Consider the following 19,340-nt stretch of genomic DNA (forward strand, 5'->3'; position numbering starts at 1 on the left):
GAAAAAAAAAAAAAAAAAAGGCAGAAATAATTTTTTTTGAAAAGAAATATACATAAGTAAAGTTTATTATCCCCTGTAATTTCTAAATCCTTGCATAAGAGAACAAAAGGGAATATCTTTCTTATATTGTGTCACAAAAAAGAAAAAAAAAAATATATATATATACGTGCATGTGTGTGTGTATATATATATATATATACGTGCATGTGTGTGTGTATATATATATATATATACGTGCATGTGTGTGTGTATATATATATATATATACGTGCATGTGTGTGTGTGTACATATATATATATTTACATATGTGGCACTAAAGCGATAACCCAGAAGAAAGCTACTTTTATGAATGTAATATGCCGTGAAAAATGTCCATAAAAAGTATATGCTACTTAGGAGAAAATGATGAAATACTATTTTTTTATTCCACGGAAGAACGAGATGAAATAACGTCGCGGTTTGCTATCTATTCAACGTTGAACAATATTAAAAAATTAGGTAAAAAAAAAAAAAAAAAAAAAAAATTTAACGGCAGTAGAAAGGTGAATTACTTCCTTATTGCCTGAGTGACCGACATACGTGCACATGTGTGTGTGTATATGAGTATTTTATATCCTTACATTTGTTCAGTTATATTGTGTTTTATTTTGTTCTGCTTTATCTTATTTTATTCTTCTCTGTTTTAATTTTTTCCCTTTTTTTGCTGCACCTCCATACAGTTGAGTCAAATGAAAGGAAGGGCAGCGAAAAGAAGTATGACCCATATCTAGGATATGTTGGAGTTAACCTTTCTCTGTTCAGTTCATATAAAAATTACGCTTATGTAATTAAAATCATAAATTTTAAGATTATATTAACCATAGATGATAATAAAAATAAGTACACTGATGATATTATTAAATCGGTAAGTCCTGTTTTATGTGAAATGGAATTATTATGAATTTCCTTTTTTTTTTTTTTTTTTTTTTTTTTGTTCTATACATTATACCGTACTAATATACATGTTATTGCAAGCTGTCATAATACAGACATTTTGTGTGTGCACTTTTGTTAACTCACATGCATGTTTGTTATTTCATTAGTTTCTTCTTTTAATGAGAATATTTTTTTTTTTGTATTTTATTTTGTCCATGCGTGGTAATATTGTTACAGACGGGTAACGCAGTTCATTCGTGTATAGCTTCTCAGTTGTATATGTGTGTGTGTATATATATGTATATGTGCACAAACGTGTACCGACGTACAAGCATACATATGTATACATGCGTACATATGTATATGCTTACCCATATGCACACTCAACGACCCTATTACTTTTCAGATATTCATAAAACTGCACAAAATTTATGCTGACGCGGTTTGCAATCCATTTTATGTGGAACGTTTAGAGAATGACTCCTTTTTGAAAAGAATTAGTAAATAATCAGTTTCAATTAAAAAAAAAAAAAAAAAAAAAAAAAAATTACTATCTTTATGTAACTATAAGTGTAGGCGTGCTTATATGCTTGTATGTGTGTGGGGGTATATGCTTTCACGTTTGTATTTATGCGTATATGTATATGTATATGTAAATGTATATGTATATGTATATGTATATGTATATGTATATGTATATGTATATGTATATGTATATGTATATATATATATATATTATGCCTTGTAATGGCTTTTTTTTTTCAGAAAAATTAATGGAGACATCGTAACAGTATATATGATGAGGATTTTTTTTTTTTTTTTTTTTTTTTAATTATCGTGAGGATGTACATTTTTGCCTAATCCGTTGCGTCAATAATACCGCTGTCTGACCTGAACAGTTCATAAAAAGAAAAATAAATAAATAATAAAAGAAAATAAATTAAATTAAAATAAATTAAAATGAATTAAAATAAAATAAATTAAAATAAAATATAACAAATTGAAGGGTGTTTCGCTTTGTTATGTTTTGTTTTATTATTATTTTTTTTTTTTTTCCAGTTTACACTCGTAAAGCTGTTTAATTTTTGTGTGTACATTATGTGGGTAATTTATTATGATTCTTTTTCTTTTTATTTATTTGTTGTTCTTTATTTGTTGTTCTTTATTTTTTGTTCTTTATTTTTTGCTCTTTATTTTTTGCTCTTTATTTTTTGTTCTTTATTCTTTCTTAACAGTTGAAAAATGCATTCAATTTCTGGAAGGTTTGGTGCATCGTAAACTTTGCAAACCCTTTGATCTCCTTTTCCCTTTCTTAGTGATAGTCTGATCGTAGAGGCGTGCCCAATGACATGACCCCCAACTGAAAGAAATAAAAAAGAAAAGAAAAATACACGCATGTATGTACACATAGACATTACATATACATATATATACTTGCGCGTATGTATGTGCACACTTTCATGCTTTTCTTGTTTGCCTTCACCAAGAGACGAGACAATTTGAACATTTTGTGAAAAATGAATAAAAGTTATGAACAGTCATAAAAAAAGAAAAAAAAAAAATAGTTACAAATTTCCCTATTTCATTTAAACCATAAGAAAATAACGTACAAAAATAAAAAAAAAACGAATTACACTTTTGCAAAAAAAAAAAAAAAAAAAAAAAATGAAATTATAAAAACGCGCAAACCTGGCTTCATTGGATTAGCAATAAATGTCATAGTGGCACCTGGATCAGACATTACTTGGTTTGTTATTACAATGGCTATGTTAAATTGTTCTCCGAGCTTAGATAAAATGGACATTGTTTTATTTAACTTCTGTTGTCTTTCAGACAGTTCACCTAGTTTAAAAAAAAAAAAAAAAAAAATTAAAAAGAAATGTACACAAGTGTTAATGAGACTTGAACGATAAATTAAGGCTCCTTCGTTGGTAGACGTATGCACATATATATGTGCATATGTTTATATATGCGTGTATATATGCTCATGTGCATATTTATGTTTATGTAAAAATAGTGGCATTATTACCTCTTCCACTGAAATCAACTCGAAAAAGAGAAATGATGGAATCAACAACCAGCAAGGCAAAAGGTTCTTCGCACATCTTTGTTAAGCAAACCAGTATAAAATATAAAAAAAAAAAAAAAATATATATATATATATATATATGCACACATGTCCATGCTTTTAGTGCTCTTTATTTTTTCGAATGCATATAAATATAAATGTAAATAAATTTCTCATTTACAAAGAATTTTCCTCTTTTTAAATAACGATGTTTTTTATAAGAACGGGCATAATATACTATTTTTACGTTTATTCGCTTGTGTTATACTGTTATATATGTAAATTACTTTTGCTGCTGATATAGCCAGTAAATGATACAAGTGTTCATGTGTAAAAGCTCGGGCATACAGTATATTGTCTAGCACATCTTCACCATTCACTCCATATCTTTCTGCTATTTTGCATATTTTTTCGGGTCTAAATGTTCCTTCCGTATCAATGTAGCACACCTTTTTCAGTAACACACAAGGTGAAATAAGCACAAGTAAAATGAGCTTCACTCCGTACATATATATACTTCAGGACACAACTGACATATATATGTACATATATACTGCAGCACATAATTAACATATATATATATATATACATATATGCATTAACACATGTTCCTATTTGTCCATGCGTATATGTTCCTGCACATATTTGAATGCCCACCTTTCCGTTCCCGCCGCTAACATTTTTGGGTAGCTGCGCCGTAACAGCTAATGTATGACAAATTTGAGTTTTCCCACATCGATTTTCCCCGAAGAGTTCTGTAATGGACATGCTTTCAATTCCACCACCCAAAGTTTGGTCGAGAGTTGTACTGCCTGTTGTAATTTTTAAAACTTTACTTCTTTTTTGGACCAGTTGATTAGCTGTAATAAAACTTGAACAGTTTTCAATTTTGGATGCCACTTCTAATATCTTGTCTACTTTAGCTTCAGATATCCCTTTGACATTACATAATTCCTTTTTAGTTGTTTGAATTAAAGATAATATTGTGCAGTATCCGCTTCCCTTTAATTTATTAATGTCTGCTGCGTTGATACCTAAATCTTGTAATTTCTCCTAAAACGGGCAAAGGGGGGGAGGAAAAAAAAAAATAAATAAGAAAAATAAGAAAAAAAGGAAAAAGTATAATAAAATAACAGAATAAAATAACAAAATAAAATAACAAAATAAAATAACAAAATGATATAACAAAATGATATAACAAAATAATATAACAAAATAATATAACAAAATAATAAAGCAATAAAATATAATAATAAAATAAAATAATAAAATAAAATAATAAAATAAAAGAGCATAACTATATGTTCAAAAAACTAAGCACAATATTATGAAAAAGCCACAAATGTAAAGTAACGTTACAATTTCTTGAAACTGTTGTTCCTTTAAGGCTTCTTGTTCTATTTCAGCTGTTATAGCAACCTTACTAGTTGACTTGCTAGCAGGTAGAGTAGCCATTTTTGCACACAAAAAAAAAATAATAATAAAAGGAAAAAAAAGAATAAAAAAAGGCACAAAAAGTACAAAAAACGCGATAAACGCGAAAAATACAAAAAATTAATGAACGGGCAAGGAAAAAAAAAATTTGTGGGTGTGTGTGTATGTGTACTTTTACTCTTCGTTAGAAGAAAAAGTAAAGCATGAGGCTAAGACAAAAACAAGGAAAAAGTTCTTATTAAACAGACAAACAAAAATTCAGTACATCAGTGAAAAGACAAATTGCCAAAAAACATTCTAATAAAAAGGCTTTGAATATTCAAAAATAATACGTACATATATATATATATGTATGTATATATGTGTATGTATATATATGTATATATTTATATATATTATAGCTTGTAAATTATGCACTGTTCATAAATTATTGTTCATAAATTACTGTTCATAAATTACTGTTCATAAATTACTGTTCATAAATTACTGTTCATAAATTATTGTTCATAACGCACTGAACATAATGTACTGAACGTATCACAATGGACATATTACATTGAACATATTACGTTGGACATATTTCTTTGAACATAATCCTTTGAACATATTTCTTTTAACATATTCCTTTTAACATATTCCTTTTAACATATTTCTTTTAACATATTCCTTTGAACATATTCCTTTGAACATATTTCTTTGAACATATTTCTTTGAGCTTACTTCTTCTAACGTATTGTATTTTTTTTTTTTTTTTTTTTTTTTTTTTTTCTACGCAGCTGTAATGTTGTAGAGCAAAATGGTAATAGCGGTTAATATGGAGCATAAAAAAAAAAAAAAAAAAAAAAAACTGACTACCTTATACATCCAAACCGCTAAAACCTTTCCTTTTAAGTAAAGAAACACAACCCTTAATTCAATATTTTTAAATAAACGAAATTCGTTACATAAAAAAAGGAAGTCTATAAGTCTTTTCCTTTTTCATTTTTAAACACATGATATGCACTTTTATTCAACTTAAATTATACATACTTTGTTTTACGTGCTTCTGTTTTTCTTATTTATTCACTCAATTGTTCATTCATTTATTTATTTATTTATTTATATTTATGTTTTTCTTTTGTTTTTTTTCGAGCATACCATTGTGACACATATTAAGAAAATTTTTGTTTTGAAAATTAAAGGATGCTTTCACCTAGGTAAGAAGTTACTTGGCACAATTGTCCGAAGTGAATTTATTTTATTTTATTTTACTTTATTTTATTTTACTTATTTAAATAGCTGGTTATTCATTGAAAATAATGAACACAATAATTTTGCAGGGGCTTCATCATTTACTTTAACAACAGATCTACGTATCACCATCAAATTACATATCTTTTACAAATTCGTATGGGTCGTCTTAATTTGAAATCCTATTTTTTCAATTGAAAAAAAAAAGACAGACACTAACAGTTACACACCCTTCAATGAAAGGAAAAAAAAAAAAAAAAACAAAGAAAAGTAATGTAACGTAACGAAAGTAAACTACATAAAAGTAATGCTATGAAAGGATGCAAAATTAAAAAGGGAAATAAAAAATGATTAGTCATGAAGAAATCAAAAAGGGAATAACGGAAAATGTCAAAAAAAAAAAAAAAGAAAAAAATAAAGGGTACCATTTTGTCCTTATATATACCACTGCACTTGCCTTTGTGCATGTTTTATATATTCTTTTCATTAATCCAATGAAGGTGTGTGTAGTGAAATATTTTTTTCAAAGTGACATCATGATTTCTCCTTATTCAAGCAGGATACATGGTGATAAAAGCGAACGTGGGGAAAATTAAAAGAAAAAAAAAAAAAAAGAAAGTAGTGAAAAGGAATAAAAGAGAGCAAACGAAAAGAAAAATAATTGAGTTGAGGAATAGAAAAGTAAAACGAGTGTATAGAGAAACGAATATATCCATTCGAATTTTACGCTTCGGTAAACGCCATGTGTTAAAAGTAATATAGGAAAAAAAAAAAAAATTTAGAAAATACTAATGGGAAAATGCAGTGAAACAATTTATCGTTACACCGAATGCTCATGGAAAAGGAAAACCAAAACACTTACATTTCTTTAAAAAACAAAAGTGCTATTTTTAAGAAAAAGAAGATATAAAATATATGTAATGAAAACTCTTAAAAATATATTTTAATAATGTAGATATTAGTATTATACGCCTCCCCACTTTACCCACACCAAAAAAAAAAAAAAAAAAAAAAAAAAATCCAATGCACATTTTATTCCACTAGGAAAGGAGTCAAGAGAGTCCAATTCATTTTTATGTGGAAATGAAGAGAAATTGGGTTCTTTTAAAAAATATTCCTTGTCAATAAGAAAAGTAAATAATGTTATTCCGTAAGAATACGTATTCACACATGTATTGATGAAGTACTCCAGGAAAAAAAAAAAATATATGTATATATATTTAAGTGTACACACATACATATATATATACATACCATATGCTGCACACATATGTATTCATTTATGTCCCTCGCCTACATCAACACTAGACACATGTAGAATAACTGCAGAGTAAAAATATGGTAAACGCAAAAATGTTAAGCAAGGGAACAAAAAAAATATATATTCTGAATGGGGCACCGGGGTCAGGAAAAGACACTCAATGTAGGTTACTTTCCAAAAAATATAATTTCAAAATAATTACAATAAGTGAATTGTTAAAAGAACATTTAAAAGATAGTAAAGAAAGAATCAGAGATTCCTCTTCTTCTGATCAATGTGTAAAGGAATTAACAGAGCAAGAAAAAAGAGATTTGGAATATATACAAAAGTCTTTTACAGATGGTTCGTTCGTTCCCGATGACATAGTCATAGGAATTTTTTTGAAACAGCTGGAAAAGTATACCCTTGGTGAAGAAGAATGTGAAGGGATAATAATTAATGGGTTTCCTAGGACATATGAACAAGCTTTATTATTTAAAAAAAATAATATTGAAATTACAAATTTTATTAACATGTCCGTTAGCAAAGAATGTCTATTGGAAAGAGTGAATAACAGAATAAGAGATCCAATCACAAATGTTAACTATAACATAAAAATAATTGAATTAATTAAAAAAAAAAGGAAAAACATTAAATTACATACAGAAGAGGAATTATTGTTGACGTCTCAAAATGAAGATTACAAAAATATAAATGATGAAATTTTGATGAGGTTAAAAAGAAGAGCAGATGATAACGAGAGTACATTTAATAAAAGATATGATTTATATTTGCAAAATGAGAAAAAAATTATTTCCTTATTTTTCCATGTGTGCAAAAATATCGACGGGGAAAAATCTATAGAAGGCATTTTTGAGCAAATATGTGCAATTATTGATCAGACAATTTTACATAAGAGGGGTAACGAGGGCACCAAAAAGTGATGAGCAAAAACAACTATACGGATGTACACTTTTTCGACTTATAACCCCCTTGCGAAAGGGCACAAAACGCGTCAGCCAAAATTTTATATATATATGTGTGGGTGTATATACATTTAGATACACACATATGCAGAAATTTACATTTTTGCTAGTGTATATATATATATGTGCATATATATGTACGCATAACAAGCATACGTTAAACACGTTGAAACATTTTCAATTTGCTTAGTGCCGCTATTCCTTTAAGTGTGCATACTGCGAATATTTATTAACAGTTCAGGCAAAAAAAAAAAAAAAAAAAAATTATATAATCCTGACATAGTATTGTATAAATGGTGCTGTTTTTTTTTTTTTTTTTTTTTTTTTTTTCTAACCATTTTTAGTGTGCACATATACATATACATATATATATAAATACGCATTTATATATTTACATGTACAATTGTTTTCAATTAAGTATTTTTTCTTGCCGCTTTTCACTTGCGGTAAATACGCACGCAGAAGAAAGGAAAAAAAAAAAAGAAACGAAAAGGAGGAAAGATAATACGAAAGAGAAAGTAAAATTGTAAAATTTGTAAATCCAAAAAGATAGGCACACAGTAGAGCATTTCTTCCATAATTCTGTGTTCAAAAGGAAATTGTGCAAACGTACGTATACGTACATGTATATATGTACATAATTATGTATTCATATACATACCTAAACCAATGTGTGTTTTTCCTTATAGTGATGAAACTCACCTGACTAGTACATAACTTTATCGGTGAAATATTTTATTGCGGGTATATAAATTACTAAAGTATTGCTTCAACTTCATGTTGTAATATTTTTTGATGTATTATATGAACACTGTATTGAGAAAAGTAAAAGGAGGCAATACCACGTTCGTGCTATGCTAAACCTATTTTTACTCCTCCGCCGATTAGTCATAACGCCGCTTCTAACTTTTATGAGCCTTTTTTATAAGAAAAAAATTGCACAATTAAAAAGGCACCAAATTACATATACTTATCATCATATCGAAGCAAAGAGCCGCTCACAATGTAAATGCTGAAAATTGAACAGCAGTAAATGGGAAATTAGGAATCATTTTCTTTTCCCCTCATATTCCTCATTTTTCACGAAAATGTTTTTGCTTCGTTTTTAGGGATTTCATACCTTAACCTTTTTTACCATGTGCCTTAAAAGGAAAAAAAAAAAAAAATTAAAACGTACATATATACATATATATGTTGTATGCATACATATGTGTATATGTGGAAGATGAATATTCTAACTTCACTTCCTTTAAGTATCCCTAATTGTCAGATCCTTGAATCCATGGCGATGGTAAATAAAAGGAAAAAATAAGGCTACTAATCTATTTTTGAAATGTTTTTAATAACTGTTATAATCCACAGCAGTTTCGTGCGTGCAGATTATGTGAAAATTTAAGCAAAGGGTATGTTTTTATATTTTTAAAAAAAAAAGTAAAAAAAAAAAAAAAAAAAAAAAAGATACGTCATTCAAATGACGTATTCAATATATCATATTCAATATCAACAATTTGAGTACTCCAATAAGTACTCAAAGTGTTTAACGCGAATATAACAATTGCTTATTTTATTATTTTTTTTTTTGTGGTGGAAAAAATGTGTAATGCATTTGAAAAGGTAAATGTGTTAATTGTGGGTTGCGGTGGTTTAGGTAATGAAGTGATAAAAAATTTAATATACATGAACATAAAAAATATGTCTATCATTGATTATGACACAATTGAAGTAAGTAATTTACATAGACAACTATTCTTCACAAATAAAGATATAGGTGAATATAAAGTGGATGTAATAAGTAAGAGAATAAATGAAAAATATAAAGATATTTTCATACATAGCTATAAGAAAAACATTGAATTTTTTGATGCCCCTTTTTTTGAAAAATTCGATTTTATTATTGGCTGTTTAGATAATATAAGCAGTAGGTTGTATATTAATAATTTAATTTTTAATTTAAAAAAAAAAGAAATTATTTACATAGATGGAGGTGTAGAAGGATTTAAGGGTAGTATAAAAATCGTCAACACGAGAAATAATTTTGCATGTCTGCAGTGCACTGTCGAAAATTACGCAAACGTGAATACTACTGCTATGGCTACTATTACTACTGCTATTAATAGTAATAACAGTAATAATAGTAATAGTTATAGTTACAGTAGTAATAATATTAAGGATACCTTTCCAGTCTGTTCTATTATTAATAAACCCAAAACACCCGAAGATTGTATTTTATATGTAATGAATATTTCCTTTGAAAAAATTAAAAAGGAGAAATTTGATGTCAATAATGAAAACCATATAATATGGGTGTTTGAAGAGGCAAAGAAAAGGGCACGTCACTTTCACATTGATGATGTTTCCTATTCCTTAACGGAACAGGTAGTAAGAAATTCGATTCCAACGATTGTCAGTACGATTATGGTAATAGCTTCACTGATAACAAGTAAGCTGTACTACTTTGTTCTGATGAGTGAGATGGGGAGCTCTAACAGTTTGGGAAGCATTCACAGTTACACACATAATTATAGTGATATTCTTTACGTAGGAGATAGGGGCTTCTATTTATACTATTACAAAATTTACAAAAATCCGCATTGTGTCATGTGCAATAAAAAACGGGTATATTTTACTTTTAAGAAAACTGATACTTTAAATAAACTGGTCCAACTGATTAGAGAAAAATATAATTCTGATAAAATTAACATTTCTTCTGATTCATCCATATTATTCTTAACATCAAAATATATTAGTGGAAAAACTTATGAACAAAAATTAAATAGCACCTTTCAACAATTAATAGATAAAGGGGAGATAACACAAAGGGGATGCTTGAATATTCAAACGGAAAAATTTAATTTTCTTTTGTTTCTTGACTTTAAGTAAAAAATGCGCAGTTCGCGTTTGACATATACCGTTCAGATTTATTCGAATGGAAGGGCTTGCATTTTTGGCTTCCTTTTGCATCTTTTTGTTTTTTTTTGCTTCCGTTTTTGCTTTTTTTTTTTTTTTGTTTTTTTACATTTCATATGTGGACACGAATATGTCTACTTCACCGAAAGGACAAGAGGATAATCGAATTGCGCCATCTCACTCAAAGTTCTGTATCGGTTACGTGCACATACGAAAATTTTATGGTTATATGCTGAACTTAGAAACAAGCTCAGGCTCGGTACACTCCATGTAGGTCCCTACCAGCTGCTTCATGGTGTTCAAATGGAAAAAGTAAGGTGAACGTAGAAATATGCACATATGTATATATATACATACGTACGTACATTCATACGTACGTACATTCATATGTACATAACATTTGGCATTTTTTCACCGTGTGAACTTCCTCCTTTTCGTTGTACGAGGAATTGTTCACGATGCGCACACTCTGCAAGATATATGTACAATGTTCAGCAAAACGTTATGACTTGTTCATATTTTTTTTTTTTTTTTTTTTTTCTAGCTATTTTGGCTAACTCGACCTTTTTTTATATTTTTAGTTTCTTCACCATTTTTATGAAGCCTCAACATATGTAATGACAACAAAGCACCAAGGTGTAAAAACGAGTAAATGTACTAAATATTTGGAATACTACCAAATTGTAATAAATTGAAAAAAAAAAATTAATAAAAAAAAAAAATATAATAGATAATGTTATGTTAAAAAAGGTTATTTCTATTTCTATTTCTATTTCTATTCCTATTTCTATTTCTTTTTGTATTATTTTTTTTTTTTTTCCTTAGAAAATACATAATTCATGAATAGAATTTTTTACCTTCTCATAAAATATATTACTTTGTCATACTTTTTTTTTCATAATTGCAAAAGTGAAAAGAAAAAAAACAATAACATCAACAACAATAACAGTAACAATGCTTTTTTTTACTTTCCAGTGAAAGGCTTTTACAATTATAAAAGAAGAACTCTTTTGACAAAAAAAGGGGAAGGAACGGGTATAAAGAGGGAAAACAATTTTGTTTTAATATATAATAAGAATAGCAAAAGCAATGACAAAGATCGAATAGAAACTTTTCCTTTATTTTATAGTAATACCGCACAGTGCGTAGAGGAGAAAAAAGTAAGAAGAAGCTTCTTGTATTTCACGGCCAATGTGTGTAAAGATGAGAATGACGTAAGTGATGACGAGTTAAAAAGAGAGTACATAGATAAACTCCTGGACGACAAAGAAACAATATATGCTCTTAGCTCAGGTAGGACATTAAGCGCAATAGCTGTAATAAGAATTTCGGGTTCATTGAGTAAAATAATTTTAGAAATATTATTACACAAAAATTCGAAGAATAGCCCCTTATATTTTGTAAAAAATGTGGAAGAAGACAAATTGGACTGCGCAGTGTATGATGGCACAAATCGGGAAAATAAAATAAATATAAAAAATAAAGTAAATATAAAAAATAAAGTATATATAAAAAAAAAGAGTGAATATAACTTAAAGGAAATTATAAAATTAAAGAGAAACTTAGAAGTGCGAAAAATGTACTGTGCACAACTGTACAACAATGACAATCACATAATTGATCAAATCATGTTCAGCTATTTTAAGGGACCGAGTTCATACACAGGCGAGGATGTAGTAGAGATTTACTGCCATGGGAATCCCTTAATAATTAAGGAAATTCTGAACGAGATAGAAAATTTAAACGAGTTATTTTACAATATCGTGCGTGATGAAAGAGACCACTACTACTCTTACGAAGGTACTGAAGGATGTTACTACAGAAGTGATAGAAATAACAAGATACATGACCAACAGAGTGAGTTGTATGATAATTTACACGATTTTAATGATTTCATAAAAATAAGGGAAAGCAAAAAAGGTGAATTTACTCGAAGAGCATTTGAAAACAACAAAATGGATTTCTTACAAGTAGAAGGACTGAGTGAACTATTATTTTGTACACAAGGAGTACAAAAAAGAATAGCTCTAAATTATTTAACTGGATATGCAAAGAAGGTTTACGTAAAATTAAGAAGAAATATAAAGGAGTTGTTAGTTTACACACAATTCAAAATAGATTTTGAGGAAGAGCATATATGTTTAGAAAAAGAAAAAAAGGATATAAGTAAGTTTATTAATGAAAAAGTTAATGATGTTATAATAAATATTAAAAGCATTTTAAACAAAGATAACGTTGAAGATTTAAGTACAAAATCTGTGGACATCTTACTATTCGGAAATGTTAATGCAGGGAAGAGTACCTTAATGAACTTTATTTGCAATAATAATATATCTATAGTTACAAACATAAAAGGGACAACCATAGACATTGTACAAAAGAATGTTAAGATATCTGAAAACTACTATAATTTTTGTGATTCAGCTGGTGTTGTTATAAAAAAAAGAAAAAAGGGAGAAACAGATGATCAACATAAAAGTACCAAAGGACGCATGACCAGTAATAAGCACAAAATATTAGAACGAATTGGCATTAAAAAAACGATCAGCTATTTAAAAAAATGTGCATGTGCATTTATTTTGCTCAATATAAATAACTATTCAGAAGAATTAAAAAATGCCATTTCAATTTTAAATAAAAATTTTGGTCATATAGTGTACATAAATGGAGAAAGAACAATTCCATATTTTTTTCTATGCATAAATAAATGTGATTTGAAAAATTCTGACCTGTTCAGGACAATAAGAAGGGATGTAAAGAGGACACTCATCACATGCTTACACAAATATATTTTAAAAAAATTTCATAAACAAATTTTTTTCATTTCGTCCAAAAAGGGGGTGAATGTGGACAAATTGCTATACTGTTTAAACAAAACACTGATGAAGAGAAGGGCTGAGATAACTTTTGGTGCGGGAAGGGAACAAAAAAAAAAAAAAAAAGAACAGAGGGGTAAGGAAAAAGATAAGGACGAAGATGAAGATAAAGGTGAAGGAAATAATAATATAGACACAAACAAAAGCGAGCCTGCCTTCTTGCCCTTTGAAAGACATAAAATTTATTTACAAAAGGCACTGAACCATTTGCTCTTTATAAAAAAGAGTAAAAGGTTCCTTACATTTGATATCATAGCGGAAGAAATCAAGCTAGCCGTCCACTCGTTGAATCATATTATTGGAAAATTCAAAAGTGAGCAAATTCTAAACGAAATTCTTGAGAGTTTTTGCATTGGAAAATAGGTAGAGCGCGGGGCCAGGGGCCGGTCCCTATGCACAGCCATCAGTATGTGAGCAAGATACATATGTAGGTATATACATACATATATACATACATATATACATACATATATACATACATACATATATGCATACATACATATATGCATACATACATATATGCATACATACATATATACATATATATATATATATATTTACATGCGCGCGATTGCATGCTATTGATTCACCAAAAACCAGCGTTTACAAAAACATAAAAAAAAAAAAAAAAAAAATTTGTCAGAAAAAGGAAAAAATGGAAAAAAGAGCAGAGCAAACATTTTGTAAATAGCTCCACAAGTGATATATGTATTCACGAATGGGAAAAAAAACAAATTATGTATGGCAAAGAGGAAAAAAGCAAAAATGTTTCATGTACTGCATATGCGCGTTCATATGATACGCAAAACATAAAACACGCTCGGAAGGCATATTGCGCAAACAGTACACACAGATGTGTGCACATATACGTTGTACGTACGTATATACATATAAAACACCCATACAATAATTATATATATATGTGCATAGATGTATATATAAACCCACTTCTTTTCATATGTACACGTCAAAAGAAACTGCCGTTCCGCATTTTCTGAAATGCCAATTTCAACTTGTCTACGTAGTAATAGTAAAAGTAATATTTATAAGAGTAAAACAAATAGACATCAACTATGAATAATTTTATTTTCTCTCCAAAGGAATAACAGCTTAAATCATTTGGGTCACTCTCATTATTTGAACTGCTATTCAATTTTATTTCTGGGTCGCGCTTACTTAATAATGATGTGTTGTCAATTTTCCTGAACATATTCATAAAATAAAAATAAGAGAATTTTCCAATTGTTTCTTTAAAGTTTTGAATTTTATAAACAGGGAAAATATAAAAACACTCACTTTTTACATTTGTCGGCAAAAACATTGAACATTTTAACTTGTCAGTTAAGTTGTAATGCACCTCGGATACTTTATCTTTTTTTTTTGACGAAGGAGCTGGAGAAGAACTTACTGATAAAGTATTTTCCGTTGACGTATTTGCGGCATTTGAGGCATTTCCCAATGAAGACTTTCCTAAATTGGTGTCTTCTTTTTGTTCTTTTTGTTCTTTTTGTTCTTTTTGTTCTTTTTGTTCTTTTTGTTCTTTTTGTTCTTTTTGTTCTTTTTGTTCTTTTTGTTCTTTTTGCTCTTTTTGCTCTTTTTGTTCTTTTTGTTCTTTTTGTTCTTTTTGTTCTTTTTGCTCTTTTTGTTCTTTTTGTTCTTTTTGTTCTTTTTGTTCTTTTTGCTCTTTTTGTTCTTTTTGTTCTTTTTGTTCTTTTTGTTCTTTTTGCTCTTTTTGTTCTTTTTGTTCTTTTTGTTCTTTTTGTTCTTTTTGCTCTTTTTGCTCTTTTTGCTCTTTTTCTTTTTCATCTTCTTCATTCTCTCCCTCTACGTCTTCCTCCTTTTTGTGTTCCTCATAAATTCCGTCATTAGCTACCCCCTCGTATACCAATTTTTCCTCTTCACTAATTTTCCTCCCATTTTCCTGTTGACCTTCACAAACGATAATATCGTTCGTAATACATGAGGGGGGATTACTCTTCTTTTCAAATAGTTCTAATACGTGCTTTATTTCTTTTTCTATGTTAGTATTGTACGTGGAAAGAGTATCATCACTAATACCAGTATTACTTGCCTGCTTCCGATTTTCCAAATCCTTTTCATCGCTCTCTATTCTCTTTGTGTCTTCAACTCTAACATTTTCTTCATTTTTGTGTTGCGTCATTGGAAATTCTACTTCTGTATGATATGTCTTTCGTATAGAATCTTCGTTAACCTCCTTTATATCACAACTAATTGTGCTCAGTTGTCTTTTATTTAGATCAAGCTTCTTCTTCTTCACTGCTGCGGTACTGTTTCCATCACCACCACTACCCATACCACCGCCATTCACGTTATACCCCTTTTCTCTATCCATGGTATCCCCCAAATCATCGTAATAGTTCATCCACTTGGGTGCCAAGGCCATTTTGAAAATTTTCCAAAAATTTCCTGCGAGTTGATGTTGGAATTGTTGGTCCGAAAAAATGGAAGAGAAAAAGTACTTCGTTAGCTCTTTTGTATTATTATTCTGCAAAGTATTGTAAAGTACGTTTTGAATAAATAAAATAGAATGTTCTCTCATTTCATCATTCTTAAACAATTCTTTATATATTACATTTCTTACATGTTGAGTTACACTAACTGAGCTAAACAAGTTGTTCAACCATTGTTTAGATGTACTTATAGCGACAGGTAAATGAATGGCTTCATATAATAAACGATAAACACCTTTCTGAACTTCTTTATTATTACATATATAAAAAGACAAATCATAAAACGTTTCTCTTAGTTTACTTTTTACTTTTTCTGTTTCTAAAATATCTGTAACAATAGTACTCATATCTGATTGTGAACTTTTTAATATATCTAAAAAAAATGATGCTGTAGCTATTTTATTTTTTTCATTCTCTAATATACTTATTAACAGATTGTTTATAATATCATTCATTTTGTATTGCACAGTAGGTGATGTCCTTATTTCTTCAAAAGCTTTTTCAATTGTTGTTACAATATATTTATTAATCTTATCTTCACAAAAGAGAACATAAAATGAACAAAGACCTATTATCAGCATTATTATCACGGAGTTAATTAAAAAAAGACATTTAAAATAATTTGTGTCCTGTTCATATTTTTGTAAAACTCGCAATATTTCATCAATTTTGGACTCTTCAGTCTGTTTTTTGTGGGGCATGTTTCCTCCCTCTTCCCCACCACTGCCATTGCTACTACTATCGCTAGTACTGGCACTGTTACTTCTATTATCACTTCCCTTACCACTACTCACTAACCTTTTCTGCCCAGGAACGGCAACCTCTTTACCCTTTTTTTCTTCATCAATTTTATAACATCCTACCGCTGGACAATTATAGCTAAGCGCTTTTTTTATCATTCTCTTTGTGCAATAATGCAACGATCCATTGCTTATGTTGTTACTAACATGATAGACACTAAAACATCCATCAGAATCTTCTAAATATGAAGCATATGTTATGTTGTCCTTTCTCTTTAACGCATCCTTTTTTATATGCAGTAACTTCTTTTCTTTTTTTATGGTCTCTGATGATAAATCTTTCCAGAGCACTGGGTATTCAACATTCCCTTTTTTTTCCTTACTTGTACATGTGTACCTTTTAAAATATTTCCATCTTATCAACTTTATTTGAATCAGCAGTTTCGCTGTCACACCTACAATAGGAGTTAATGCCATTTTTAGGCGCACCTGTTGTTTTTCGGGTTTTGTTCTTCCACTTCTTCCACTTCTTCCACTTCTTCCACTTCTTCCACTTCTTCCACTTCTTCCACTTCTTCCACTTCTTCCACTTCTTCCACTTCTTCCACTTCTTCTAGTTCTTCTAGTTCTTCCACTTCTAGTTCCTTTTGCTACTTTTTTGCTGTTACTGCTATACCTTCTATTTTTTTTTATTTCTTTATTTTTTGGCTTCTTTCTAATTTTTCCTGTATGCGCGCGGGCTTGTCTGCGTGTACTCGGAGGAATGGACTGCAATACATAAGCGCTGTATTAGCTATGTATACTGCTCATCCCGCATATGTTGTACATGCTATGTAGATAAGGTACACCTCTACACCGTGCGCATATATACTACCTATACAGGAGTATATACATGTAACGAGTGCTATGCATAAAGTGCTCCGTTAACTCTCCTCCTTTGCTCCACTTTTGAAAAGCTCGTTTTCCACCTTGTCTATATTCCGTTTCCACTTCATATTAGGCCAAAAACGTGCAAATATTTAATTATTCACTAGTTAATTTATTTGTATATTTATTTTGCTATTTATTTTACTATTTATTTTATGGTTTATTTATTTTTATTTTTTCTGCCTTTTCTCCTCTGCTCTTTTTATACTTTACCCTTCTTGCGTTCATTTAGTCATATCAGTGCATTTTAACATATCACACTAATGCAAAAAAAAAAAAAAAAAAAAAAAAAGAAAGCGAAAGCGGAAGCGAAAATGAAAATGAAAATGAAAATAAAAATGAAAATAAAAATGAAAATAAAAATAAAAATGAAAATAAAAATGAAAATAAAAATGAAAATAAAAATAAATATGAAAAAGTACACAAAAACGAAACAGATATGTATATATATAAATAAACAAAAAAAAAGGCAAGCAGACCCCTTTGTGTGCCCTGCCTTTATATGTGTGTACTGACTGACAATGTGCGTTAAGGCAGTTGCATTTTATTGAAAATAATTTATCGCATCATACGTTAAAGAAATACAAATACAAAAATACATATACGTTATTTAATGAGTCGTACAAAAATTTGTGTTTATGCCATTAATACATAGGTACTTCCTTCCATACATGTATATAAGCAATTACATATATATAATGCGCGTTTTAATAGGCTCACTCGTACATAAATGCATACATTAATACATATATAATGGCATTCGCAAGTATATAATGATATGCATACGTATATACTAACGTACAAATATATGTATATATTCGTTCTATACTCATGAGCAGATTAAAAAATAAATGCTCTTCCAACCAGTGTTCAACTTAAGTCGAGTCAGTTTCTCATTTCGATCGGTTGTACGGAATATATATGACATATATATATAATACCTATGGATGGTCAAATGTATTCATATATATATATGTATATATATATGTATATATATGCATGCAAATAAGTTTACATAATCATTTACGTATGACTCATGAAAAAGCCAATGTATGACTCCTAACATGATTATTACTCTTTTAATCTTAGCAATAAAAAAAAAAAAAAAAAAAAAAAAAAATTTATAAGCTGCTATTATATACAATCTTTTCATAACGATTTTTAAATGTAAAAAAAAAAAAAAAGAAACAGTAAATAAAGCAAAACTAAGCAATATAGAGTAAAAGCAAAATGGAGCATGCCAAAGCAAAAGCAAAATAAAGCATGCCAAAGCAAAAGCAAAATAAAGCATGCCAAAGTAAAAGCAAAATAATGCAAGATAAAATAAAAGCAAAATAATGCAAGATAAAGTAAAAGCAAAATAAATATAAAATAATAAAATAAACCTCTTAAAAAATGTCAACATGCTAAAAAAGGAAGAAAGCATATAACATTAAAAAAAAATAAACAAATGAAAAAAGTAAAAGAAAAAAAAAAAAAAAAAAAAAAAAAAAGAGAAAAAAAAACAAGCATTCATTAATATGAGTAAAATATCTTCATTACAAA

General features: G+C 28.8%; 5 protein-coding genes across 5 annotated transcripts; 3 read left to right on the forward strand and 2 right to left on the reverse strand.

The window, feature by feature from the left end:
- Window positions 1-369: 369 nt before the first annotated feature.
- MKS88_001448 (trafficking protein particle complex subunit 2-like protein) lies at window positions 370-1,424 on the forward strand (the record flags this gene model as incomplete). The annotated part of the gene is made up of 3 exons (XM_067214373.1): window positions 370-499; window positions 721-905; window positions 1,323-1,424. 3 exons carry the CDS (start codon window positions 370-372, stop codon window positions 1,422-1,424), a joined length of 417 nt encoding a protein of 138 aa, XP_067074814.1.
- A 349-nt stretch (window positions 1,425-1,773) lies between these two features.
- On the reverse strand, window positions 1,774-4,439 carry MKS88_001449 (meiotic recombination protein DMC1; the record flags this gene model as incomplete). The annotated part of the gene is made up of 7 exons (XM_067214374.1): window positions 1,774-1,807; window positions 2,150-2,276; window positions 2,606-2,758; window positions 2,946-3,021; window positions 3,272-3,433; window positions 3,642-4,037; window positions 4,344-4,439. The coding sequence occupies 7 exons, from the start codon at window positions 4,437-4,439 to the stop codon at window positions 1,774-1,776; spliced, it is 1,044 nt and encodes a 347-aa protein (XP_067074815.1).
- Window positions 4,440-6,986: 2,547 nt separating this feature from the next.
- On the forward strand, window positions 6,987-7,832 carry MKS88_001450 (adenylate kinase 2; the record flags this gene model as incomplete). Its single annotated transcript, XM_067214375.1, has 1 exon — window positions 6,987-7,832. The coding sequence occupies one exon, from the start codon at window positions 6,987-6,989 to the stop codon at window positions 7,830-7,832; it is 846 nt and encodes a 281-aa protein (XP_067074816.1).
- Window positions 7,833-9,467: 1,635 nt separating this feature from the next.
- On the forward strand, window positions 9,468-14,020 carry MKS88_001451 (tRNA modification GTPase; the record flags this gene model as incomplete). Its single annotated transcript, XM_067214376.1, has 4 exons — window positions 9,468-10,750; window positions 11,024-11,098; window positions 11,385-11,429; window positions 11,692-14,020. The coding sequence occupies 4 exons, from the start codon at window positions 9,468-9,470 to the stop codon at window positions 14,018-14,020; spliced, it is 3,732 nt and encodes a 1,243-aa protein (XP_067074817.1).
- Window positions 14,021-14,624: 604 nt separating this feature from the next.
- MKS88_001452 (uncharacterized protein) lies at window positions 14,625-18,023 on the reverse strand (the record flags this gene model as incomplete). Its single annotated transcript, XM_067214377.1, has 3 exons — window positions 14,625-17,593; window positions 17,797-17,857; window positions 18,009-18,023. 3 exons carry the CDS (start codon window positions 18,021-18,023, stop codon window positions 14,625-14,627), a joined length of 3,045 nt encoding a protein of 1,014 aa, XP_067074818.1.
- Between the last annotated feature and the right edge of the window lie 1,317 nt (window positions 18,024-19,340).

The sequence above is a fragment of the Plasmodium brasilianum genome, chromosome 5, assembly GCF_023973825.1.
Source record: "Plasmodium brasilianum strain Bolivian I chromosome 5, whole genome shotgun sequence".
Classification (NCBI taxonomy): Eukaryota; Apicomplexa; class Aconoidasida; order Haemosporida; family Plasmodiidae; genus Plasmodium; species Plasmodium brasilianum.